Source organism: Muntiacus reevesi, chromosome 9 (assembly GCF_963930625.1).
Source record: "Muntiacus reevesi chromosome 9, mMunRee1.1, whole genome shotgun sequence".
Lineage (NCBI taxonomy): Eukaryota > Metazoa > Chordata > Mammalia > Artiodactyla > Cervidae > Muntiacus > Muntiacus reevesi.
Window position 1 is genome coordinate 8,015,055 of NC_089257.1, and position 12,305 is coordinate 8,027,359.

Here is a 12,305-nt window from a genome sequence, read left to right on the forward strand (position 1 = left end):
TTACCAACCACACAGGTTGTTATCACATGAAAAGGGATACGTACAAAACAATGGCTACTATCTTGGGCATACAGAAATCAATTATTTTAAAGTATGCATTATTAGCTGTTGTAAAGTCACTGGACTTAGGAAGCATGCATTACGACTACTTCTAAGTTCCTCTGGTATCCATTCCTTAGATTCCCATCACCAGTGTTCTGCTGCTCCTTATGCAATCATTATCAGCAGTCTATTAATACAACTTGGGTTCTTGTGTCTGCCTTCCACCCCCTTACTTAACTGCAGGCCATTTCATCCAAGACAAACAAAGATCTTTACTAGAATAACATCCAAGATTCCACTTCATATTCCTGTTCACCAATTCACCCATAGTCTCAGTTTTCATGATTCCCCATTTCCAAAAGACTAAAATGAAAATTTTATAGCTTTTCACTTATAGACTTTACACCAAACTTCTACCTCCTTTTCAGGATTTATTGCTATTATGTATGTGATGTACTGTGTCAAACTCTTAGTAACCTGGAATGAGAAAGTGTACACAGCAGGTCTCCTGCCTATATGTTTACAAAATTTATTCATTTCTACAATCTTAATAAGGACTTCACCTGGGAGGCAATGAGATTATTCATGAAGAACTCACCATCTTTTCAATACAAGCACACACACACGAATCAAAAGAATTCAATACTTGATAGAATTTTCTAAAATTATTATATATTAGAATGAGAAGTTTCATAAACCCAAGGGTGCATTAATAAAATATATTTTCTTTTCAGGTAATGCAATTACCCATCACAGGAAACACATGGAGAACAGGAACAATGTGACAGAGTTTGTTCTACTGGGGCTCACACCGAATCCAAAGATGCAGAAAGTCATATTTGCTGCTTTTTTGGTCATCTATATCATCACTGTGGTAGGAAATATGCTCATCGTGGTCACCATTACTACCAGTTCGTTACTGGAATCCCCCATGTACTTTTTCCTATCTTATCTCTCCTTTATTGATGCCTCTTATTCTTCCGTCAATACTCCCAAGTTGATCGTAGATTCACTCCATGAAAGTAAAACTATCCTATTCAATGGATGCATGACCCAAATCTTTGGGGAACATTTCTTTGGAGGAGCTGAGGGCATCCTTCTTACTGTGATGGCCTATGATCGTTTCGTGGCCATCTGCAAGCCCTTGCACTATACAACCATCATGAATCGGCAAGTGTGTGGACTTCTAGTGGGAGTGGTGTGGGTGGGAGGCTTTCTTCACGCAACCATACAGATCCTCTTCATCTTCCGCTTGCCCTTCTGTGGCCCTAACGTTATAGACCACTTTATGTGTGACCTGAACCCTTTGCTCAATGTTGCCTGCACTGATACCCACACTCTAGGGCTCTTTGTCGCTGCCAACAGTGGCTTCATCTGCCTATTAAACTTCCTCCTTTTGATGGTCTCCTACGTGGTCACCTTGTGTTCCTTAAGGACACATAGCTTAGAGGCGAGGCGCAAGGCTCTGTCCACCTGTGTCTCCCACATCACAGTGGTCATCTTATTCTTTGTGCCTTGTGTATTTGTGTACATGAGACCTGCCGCTACTTTAGCAATTGATAAAGCAGTTGCTTTATTCTACACTATCATCACACCCATGTTAAATCCCTTAATCTATACTTTGAGAAATGCCCAGATGAAAAATGCCATTAGGAAATTGTGTAGTAGGAAAGAAATTTTAGGTGATAAATAAATGTGCTTGGAACACAACATTGATTCAATAGAGGTAATGGTCAGAAGGACATCATGGATGATCTCAGCAAGGAATACTTATGGGATAAAGAAAAAAATTAACTGCTACAAATCACAAATTCTGCGTTGGGTAGATCAGAAATGAGTGCAAGAAAAGAGAAAAATGACCCATAACTGCTCTTTCCATATGCATGAAATTCTACCAGATTTGGGTTTAGTTTTACTAGCTTCAACCAGTTACATGAATTCACAGGTTTTTCTTCTAATAACAAATTAAAGAAATAATGGAATTTATTGCCATCAAGTAATAATTTCTATAATTCATCACAACCTCAGATATACAGATGATACCACTCTAGTGACAGAAAGCAAAGAGAAGCTAAATAGCCTCTTGATGAGGAAGAGATAAATAGCCCCTTGATGAAGAAAGAAAGTGAAAGAGCCAGCTTAAAACTAAATATTAGAAAAACTAAGATGACAGCATCCGGCCCCATTACTGCATGGCAAGTATAAGGGGAAAAGGTGGAAATAGTAACAGATTTCCTCTTAGTGGGCTCCAAAATCACTGCAGATGGTGACTGCAACCATGAAATCATGCTTCTTGGCAGGAAGGCAATGATTTGCCAACAAAGCTCTGGATAGTCAAGGCTATGGTCTTCCCAGTGGTCACGTACTGTTCTGACAGCTGGACCATAAAGAAGGCAGAACATCTTCAAATTGTGTGTCCCTTGGACAGCAGGGAGATCAAACTGGACAATCTTAAGGGAGATCAACCCTGAATATTCACTGGAAGGACTGATGCTGAAGCTGAAGTTCCAGACAACTCATTGGAAAAGTTCCTGGTGCTGGGAAAGATTGAGGGCAGAAGGAGAAGAGAGCATCAGAGGATGAGATGGCTGGATGGCATCACTGATGCAATAAACATGAACTTGGGCAAACTCTGGGAGATGATGAGGGACAGGGAGGCATGGCGTGCTGCAGTCCATGGCTTCGCAAAGAGTCGGACATAACTGGGTGACTGAACAATAACAAATAATTTCTAAAATAACCCAAGAAGGTATGCATAGAGATATGTGTGCATACACGCATGCTCAATCCTGTACAATTCTTTGTGACCCCATGGACTGTAGGCCCCTCTCTGTCCTTGTGATTCCCAGACAAGAAGAGTGGAGTGGGTTGCCATTCCTACTCCAGGGGAATCTTCCCAACTGGGGGATTGAAACTCTGTCTCTTGACTCTCCTGCATTGGCAGGCAGATTCTTTATCACTGGCACCACCTGGGAAGCAGAAAAAGGAAAGGATCAAAAACTGTCCTAAAGAGAAAAGCATCAAAGCAGATGTATTGGAAAGCCAGTAACCAAGACTGACTAATTTCCCAGGTCAGGCACTGAACTTCAATGAACTTCCAGGCAATGATGACAGAATGTTTAGATAATTATACTGCTAACCATTTACTGAGCCAGAACCTCTGCTTAACAGAGTATGCGTTGGATCATTATCATTAAAAATCTAATAATTTTTCATTAATAACTATGGTTGTTTTTATATATCACCATTGATAGTCACATGGTACCTGCAATATTATAGTATGTAACTATTTAATGCTATAAACGCACTGGCCCTGTCTCCCTCCGAGGGGTGGATAATGAATGTTACACCATTTCCAAATTCCCTTGCAGCCTTCGGCATCCTTTGGCATTGCTCATATAACCCAGGCTCTGCCGGTCACACATCAGAAAGAGTAAAGACTCAGATAAAAGGACATTCTGATGTCAGAAAAGCATTTCTGTTTTTCCCATAGACAGTCACCCTCTGTAAAGTCCTGTAAAGTACATGCCTGCTATATAGCAATAGTTTCTACGAGATAGCACAGTATCATATGCATGGTAAATACTGAATGTGTGGGTGAACATATAAAGGAGAACAATTAACGTCACTAAAATGAAAGAAGCAGTGCTAGAGGCGAGGGAATTCCTTTCTCCTTTAAGTTGGTTGAACTTCAAGGAAAAGTCTGGCTTGACCTCAGAGGGAACTACAATTTGCTTTTATTCCTGTTTAAACTGAGGATGAGAAAGAAATTTAAACTACATTTCTCAGCATATGAGCTAATAGTTTATCTTAATATTCTCCCTGCTCTCAGCAAGATTTTCTATCTTATTAATATGAGCTCTTTAAGCTATATTCTTCAGTTAATCTATTTACTTTTCAGTCACATTTCATTGTTAAAAGCTGTTTTTAAAAATGCATGGTTCTGTCTACATACAAAGCAATTTCAAGATAAATGCACTCCTTATACTCTTTTTTGTCTTAATTCACTAACAGCATTTTTAGCACACTATATCAGATGTTCATAATTGCTGGGGTTGCAATGGTAAAAAAAAAAAAAAAAAAAAAGAGAGAGAGAGACAGAGAGAGACCTGAATTCTGTCTTCAAAAAGCTTAAGTTCCATTGAAAAATTCCCAAGAGGAAGTAAAAAATTACAACAAGGTGTTATAAATTATAAAATAGTGGAAGGACAAGACACCATGAAATGTGTAGGGAATAGGAATTTGTACAGTCACTATCAAAAACAGTACAAGGTTCCTTAAAAAACTGATATGATTCAGTGATCCAACTCCTAGGACTATATCCAGAGAAAACCACAATTTGAAGGGACGAATGCACCCCAATGTTCATTACAGCACTGTTTACAATAGCCAGGACATAGAAGCAACCTAAATGCCCATCAACAGAGACTGGATAAAGAATATGTGGTACATATACACAATGGAATATAATCAGCCCTAAGAAATGAAACCGTGCCATTCACGGAGATGTGGACGGACCTAGAGACTCTCACACAGAGTGAAGTAAGTCAGAAAGAGTAAAACAAACATTGAATAATATCACTTACATGTGTAATCTAAAAAACGGTACAGATGAACTTATTTGCAAAGCAAAAATAGAGTCACACATAATAGAGAACAAACACCGTTACCAAGTGGAGAAGGGGGAGTGGAAAGAGCTGGGAGATTGGGACTGACATACACACTCTACTATGCATGAAACAAACAAACAATAAGAACCCGCAGTATAGCACAGAGAACTCTATTCAGTGGTGACCTAAATGGACAGGAAATCCAAACAGGAGGGGACATGCGTATGTGCATGACTGACTCACTTTGCTGTACACCAAGAAACTAACGCAACATTGTAGAGCAACTATACTCTGATTAAAGCTAATTTTAATAAAGAACTGTGAGGATCTGTAGAAATGTGTGTGCCCAGTTTAATTTTTAAATATGAATAAAATAAAGTGTTATATAGGTTTCCTCACATACGAAAAAGCTTTTATTTTAAAAATTAGAGGCCAAATTTTATGATGTAATTATTATATAATATGTTGTTGGTACCTTAACATAAAGATACCAATGTTTTCAATTATTATTTTCACAAATCTAACTGTTCATAAAAATTATAAATGTGAGTGTAGTTTGGCATAATTGCAACTGCTGACAGCAGTGATTAGCAACAGAACACAGCACGAAAACATATGGGAATGAGTTTGTGGTGGCAGCAGGCTGGTCTGAGCAACACGGGTACATGGATGCAAAAGAAGAGAGAATTAGAACTGATAAAAGAACAGTATTTTAACTGCTTTAAGGATAATTAAAATTGTCTTGTGATATACGTACCAGAACTTCAAGAGAAAAAAGTAAAAGTGGCACAAGCAATGAAGTGCAATGTGAGTAGAGATCACTGTTACAGCTGATGAACGAATGATCATCTCTGGGACCATCGGATCAGGCTCAATGGGAAACCATGTGAAGTTTTCTTTTAATAAATATCACCAGTTTCATTACCTCATTTCTGTCCAAACTGCCTGGAAAGACACACTACAGTTGCGTTTAATGAGTAAAAAGTATGTGGACAAAGTAATAACTCAGTAGGTATCTCAGCTCTACCACTAACTTGAAGTTTGGTCAAACATGCCATCCCTCATCCATGGGCAAAATCTACACTCTGTCCAAAAGATTGAAATCCCGGCCTGGGAAGGAAGTCCACATTCTAAATGAATTCCTTCTTTGGGTGCTCATTTCTGCTTTTTTTGGAGAGCTCATTACCCTTTTTAGTTAGAACCCTGACATAATTACTGATTGCATGTGAACTTTTTCAGTTAAAATCACTCTGTTCTGTTCCCTGACTGGACCCCACCTAATACAATATGGAAAATACGTAATACAATGCTAGTCTTATAAGCCTGTCATAATTAGTATTTCTTTTACTGTACAACCAAGATTTAATGAACAAGAAAATTCACACAAAAAATTCTATATTGAGGCCAGAGTCCAAAGTAAAGGAGTATCATTAGGCATGCTTTAATAATCAGTAGTAACCAACACATCTCCATGCTACGTAATAAGACCAATTCAAACTCTTAATTTTTACTTATTAGCTTCTGAAGGTATTTCCAGATTTCCTGTTAATAGATAAGTATTTATTGATTAAGGCTCATTAAGTTGTGATAAGGAGAGTGAGATGGGAGACAGTAAGTCTGGATTCCAACCCAAGCTTTTGTTCTTGTGCTTAAGTGGCAATCAGCAAGTGTTATTCATTCCCTTGTTAGATTCAATATATCATCAAGAGGCTTGGACTAGAGTACTTCTATTACTTCTATCCGTAATGTTTAATGATTCTGTTTAACTATTACCTGAAGTCACTTTTTTCTTTTTTCTTTCTATTTATTTTTATTAGTTGGAGGCTAATTACTTTACAATATTGTAGTGGTTTTTGCCATACATTGACATGAATCAGCCATGGATTTACTGAGAAGACCCAGAGGGGTCGTGTGGAGTGGGAGGTGGGAGAGGGGATAGGGATGAGGAATACATGAAATCACTTTTTTCTTCCAGAGTTTCTTCATAGCACGTTTAATCTCAGCATTTCTGAGGGTATAGATTAAAGGATTTAACATAGGGGCCACCATAGTGTAAAAGACAGCAGCAGATTTATCAATGGGCAGAGTGGTGGCTGGGCGAAGATACACAAACACGCAGGGCACAGAAGAATAACACAACCACCGTGATGTGAGAGCCACATGTAGAAAGGGCTCTGCGTCTCCCCTCCAAACTGTGAGTCCTCAGGGAGCGCAAGATGACCACATAGGAGACCAACAGGAGAAGGAGGCTTAACAGGCAGATGAACCCACTGTTGGCAGCAACAAAGAGGCCAAGGATGTGGGTGTCCACGCAGACAAGCTGCAACAAAGGGTACAGGTCACACATGAAGTGGTCTATGACACTGGGGCCACAGAAGGGCAGCCGGGCTGTAAAGAGGGTCTGAACGCTTGCGTGGAGAAACCCTCCGGTCCAGGCCACCCCAGCAGGAGGAGGCACAGCCTGCGGCTCACGATGGCCGTGTAGCGCAGAGGCCTGCAGATGGCCACGTGGCGGTCATAGGCCATCTCCGTCAGCAGGATGATCTCAGCAGCACCAAAAACGTGTTCTGCATAGACCTGAGCCATACAGCCATGAAAGGAGATTGTCTTGAGCTCATGAAGGGAGTCCACAATCAACTTAGGAGCCAAAGAAGAAGAGTAAATTGTGTCTATCAAGGAAAGGTGGGTCAGGAAGAAGTACATGGGGGAGTTCAGAGCCTGGCTGGTGGTGATGGTGACCACAACGAGCAGGTTGCCTGAGAGGGTTACCATGTACAAGACCAAGAACACCACAAACACTACCTTTTGCATTTGGGGGTCCTGTGTAAGACCTACTAGAATGAACACAGTCACATTCCTTTCATTCTGCATCTATGTGGTGCGGGTAATGTAAACACTGGCAAGGAACACTTTACTTTTAAGAAAGAAAAAAAGGAAAAGGGAATATAAAAGAATGAATTACTGCAAAATGCTACCTTTTAACAGTACTCTGACAATATCACAAATGATTCCTTCTTTTCCCCAAACTGTCTAGGAACCCATGCACCAAAATTTCTCTTAGTTGACTCTCTTAGATTTTTTTTTACATTTTTTAGTATTTTCCAAAATTCTGGAGCTTACATTACTAATTTTAATCAGAAAATACATATAACTTACATGTTTTTTTCTTGGAGGCCTTAGGTTGAAACAATGAATTTTTTTTTTCCTGGAAAGCCTACCTTTTATTTTTTTTTTTTAAATTTTTTTTATTAGTTGGAGGCTAATTACTTCACAACATTTCAGTGGGTTTTGTCATACATTGACATGAATCAGCCATAGAGTTACACGTATTCCCCATCCCAATTCCCCCTCCCACCTCCCTCTCCACCCAACTCCTCTGGGTCCTCCCAGCCCACCAGGCCCGAGCACTTGTCTCATGCAACCCACCTGGGCTGGTGGTCTGTTTCACCGCAGATAATATACATGCTGTTCTTTCGAAACATCCCACCCTCACCTTCTCCCAGAGAAGGTTTTGAACAGAGTTCAAAAGTCTGTTCTGTACTTCTGTGTCTCTTTTTCTGTTTTGCATATAGGGTTATCATTACCATCTTTCTAAATTCCATATATATGTGTTAGTATGCTGTAATGTTCTTTATCTTTCTGGCTTACTTCACTCTGTATAATGGGCTCCAGTTTCATCCATCTCATTAGAACCGATTCAAATGAATTCTTTGTAATGGCTGAGTAATATTCCATGGTGTATATGTACCACAGTTTCCTTATCCATTCATCTGCTGATGGGCATCTAGGCTGCTTCCATGTCCTGGCTATTATAAACAGTGCTGCGATGAACATTGGGGTGCATGTGTCTCTTTCAGATCTGGATTCCTCAGTATGTATGCCCAGAAGTGGGATTGCTGGGTCATATGGTAGTTCTATTTCCAGTTTTTTAAGAAATCTTCACACTGTTTGCATTCCCACCAACAGTGTAAGAGGGTTCCCTTTTCTCCACACCCTCTCCAGCATTTATTGCTTGTAGACTTTTGGATAGCAGCCATCCTGACTGGCATGTAATGGTACCTCATTGTGGTTTTGATTTGCATTTCTCTGATAATGAGTGATGTTGAACATCTTTTCATGTCTTTGTTAGCCATATGAATTTTTTAATTGAATGGTATATGTATGGGAAAAGAAATATAGGAAGTTGTGTACTGGTATATTGTGGGACCCCAAAAATATATGATCTGAATATATTAATATTTGAGGAGATCACTTTAATGTGCTCATAAAGTTACTGCTATCAGTTCATGAAATGAACACAGAATGAGGGCCTCGCTGACTCTAACAGATTTAGAGGATCAGGGCAGGGGGTGAGTCTGCCCCAGCTGCCCCATGGACCACTTTTAGTCATCCTAGATGCTGTCTTTAGTCTACCATCTAAAAATTATTGATCACCAGTTTTAACATATGCCATTAATGCTAACAAGTAATAAGCCTAGTCTCAGTCATCAACCAGATCACTGTAATGCAAAGTCTATTTCCTTTTCCTTGATGAGGAATCCATGTATTAGTCAAGTCAAGTTTAAGGTAATATATATAACTAAGTGGGCTTCCCAGATGGCACTAGTGGTAAAGAACCTGTGTGCCAATACAGAAGACATAAGAGATGTGTGTTTGATCCCTGGGTTGGGAAGATCCCCTGGAGAAGGGCATGGCAACCCACTCCTGGATGCTTGTCTGGAGAATCCCATGGACATAAGAACCTGGGAGGCTACAGTCCATAGGGTCGCAAAGGGTCAGACATAACTGAAATGACTTAGCATGCACACATACAACTAAGTATTGTAATTATTAATCTTTGCATTTTACAATAACTAAGATTTCATTATTCTCTTTATGTTTATGTACTTTAAAAGCAAATAGGCAGTGAAGGATAAAACGAATTACCTATGTTACAAGTGGGCAAGGTAACTCTTCCAGTGAAGTTGCTCAGTCTTGTCCAACTCTTTGTGGTCCCATGGACTATAGCCTACCAGGCTCCTCTGTCCATGGAATTTTCCAGGCAAGAGTCCTGGAGTGGGTTGCCATTCCCTTCTCCCTGGGATTTTCCAGACCCAGGGATTGAACCCAGGACTCCTGCATCTCAGGCAGATGCCTTACCATCTGAGCCACCAGGGAAGCCCCAGATTCTCTGCACCAGGGACTCTTCCAGATAATCTCACAAACTCTTTGTTGAGAAGCTATCTTTAGAGTTCCAAGCCCCCATAGTGGGCTCCCTTCTGGATAGCCCAGGGCATCAGAGAATCCTTCCAGGGACAAGAACACTTGAGAAGAAATTCTGTGTGCACTTCTAATTGCCAACTCTTCTCTAGAGAAGATGGCACCTGGGAGAACCAAGAACCAACTGATATATTTTTATACTTTCCAAATGGTCTGTACCAAAGGTTGCATTTCATGATCAAAATCAGACAGAAAATCCCAAACTTAACCCATTCATCCTCATTATTTCACTTATTACTTCAGTTTCTTGCAAACTTTGAAGCAGTTAGTTTTAAAACAGATCTCTTTTACAATTTATATCAGCTCCTTTTATCCCACACAACACAATAACCAACTCACAAATGAAACAGCTCAGGGGACATTTTTGATGTCCTCTCTTCATTGATAGACCCAAACACAGGATAATATTCAGGTTTTTGGGTTTTTTGTCTTAGTCCAAAGACCAATTCTGTTCCTATTTCCACTCATATTCTCTAATACTCATAATTTTGGAAAAATGAGAAATGGCCCAAAGTTATAATATAGCAAAATAATCTTGACCTTCCATAAAATGGCACCCAGACTGCAATTGAGAGGTAAGAACTTCAGGAGACACACTACTTCTTAAGCAGGGAAATCTTTGTTACTTGATTACATTCAGTATACTCAAATATTGGGAAATGCACTTTTCCTATAAGTCTGTTTTTCTCAATCTTTATAGAATGCAGAGATTTATTTTTGACACCATGGCACTTCTATAATAAATATCAGATTTGTTGAGTTTCACAACGTACTAGGCATTATGCTAAATACTTTACATGTACGTGGTCTTTCAAATGATCCTTGTGAGGTTGGTGTACTGTTGTCTGTATTGTAAAGAAGAAACTGTGGTTACAAGAAGATGAATGACTTGCCAAAGTAATGATGATGGAAAACTTAATAGAGAAGACTATATTCAAATCCAGGACACCTGTCTCTAGCTCTTTACCACTGAGTGCCTCTCCAGGAGGAATCCAGCTTACTTCTGGGAATCAGCAATGTCAAAGTTTAGACATGACCACCGGTGACCACATGAAATCCATGGCCGTTCTTTTGCTAACCTATGAAATACAGTGAAAGATGTTAATGGGATCCAGAGTCGATTGGAAAAGACCTAGAATTGTGTACACAAAAAAACTCCCAGTACTTTGCACTTTATAATCTCATCAGTTCAGTTCAGTTCAGTTGCTCAGTCATATCCGACTCTTTGAGAACCACATGGACTACAGCACGCCAGGCCTCCCTGTCCATCACCAAATCCGGAGCTTGCTCAAATTCTTGTCCATCGAGTCAGTGATTCCATCCAACCATCTCATCCTCTGTCATCCCTTTCTCCTCCTGCCCTCAATCTTTCCCAGCATCAAGGTCTTTTCACATGAGTCAGTTCTTTGCATCAGTAGGCCAAAGTATTGGAGTTTCAGCTTCAGCATCAATTCTGCCAATGAACATTCAGGACTGATTTCCTTGAGGATTGACTGGTTGGACTGTCTTGCTGTCCAAGGGACTCTCAAGCATCTTCTCCAACACCACAGTTCAAATGCATCAAAAGCACTCAACTTTCTTTATGTTCCAATTCTAACATCCATACATGACTACAGGAAAAACCATTACTTAGACTAGATGGACCTTTGTTGGCAAAGTAATGTCTCTGCTTTTGAATATGCTGTCTAGTTTGGTCATAGCTTTTCTTCCAAGGAGCAAGCATCTTTTAATTTCATGGCTATAGTCACAATCTGCAGTGATTTTGGAGCTCAAGAAAATAAAATGTGTCACTATTTCCATTGCTTCCCCATCTATTTGCCATGAAGTGATGGGACCAAATGTCCTGATCCTCTTTAAAGATGAGGAAACTGAGACCCAGAAAGAAACACAGCTAACTGATCTGTAGAACACAAGAATCCAAATCTTCTAATGCCCAAAACAGTAATTTTTTTTTTTTTCACAGCAACACATCTTACTCTGTTCAGACACCTTAAAGTGATGGTATACAAGGAAAAAAAATCACCATACAGTGACAAAGAGAATTAGCTTTCATCTCTCGTATTTAGCAATACCTGTTTTGACTCTCTAAGAAAAAGACGAAAGTCTAAGGTCATGTGTGTGTGTGTGTGTGTGTGTGTGTGTGTGTTCAGTCATGTCCAAGTCTTTGCGACCCCATGGACTGCAGCCCGCCAGGCTCCTTTGTCCATGGAATTTTCCAGACAAGAACACTGGAGTGGGCTGCCATTTCCTACTCCAGAGGCTCTTCCCAACCCAAGGATCAAATCTGCATCTCTTGCATCTCTTTCTTTAGCAAATGGACTCTTTACCACTGAGCCACCAGGGAAGTCCAGTTCAGGGGAACAGAAATTCAGTCATGCTACTGGGACCACGTAC

At 39.9% G+C, this 12,305-nt stretch overlaps 1 protein-coding gene and 1 pseudogene across 1 annotated transcript; one reads left to right on the forward strand and one right to left on the reverse strand.

The window, feature by feature from the left end:
• The first annotated feature begins 805 nt into the window (after positions 1 to 805).
• On the forward strand, positions 806 to 1,735 carry LOC136174618 (olfactory receptor 4C46). Its single transcript, XM_065944790.1, has one exon. The coding sequence runs from the start codon at positions 806 to 808 to the stop codon at positions 1,733 to 1,735; it is 930 nt and encodes a 309-aa protein (XP_065800862.1).
• A 3,087-nt stretch (positions 1,736 to 4,822) lies between these two features.
• LOC136175460 (olfactory receptor 4C12-like) lies at positions 4,823 to 7,523 on the reverse strand (annotated as a pseudogene).
• Positions 7,524 to 12,305: the final 4,782 nt, after the last annotated feature.

Bases quoted from the DNA above. Each gene is read 5' to 3' on its own strand.
- LOC136174618 (XM_065944790.1), top strand. From the start codon at position 806: ATGGAGAACAGGAACAATGTGACAGAGTTTGTTCTACTGGGGCTCACA.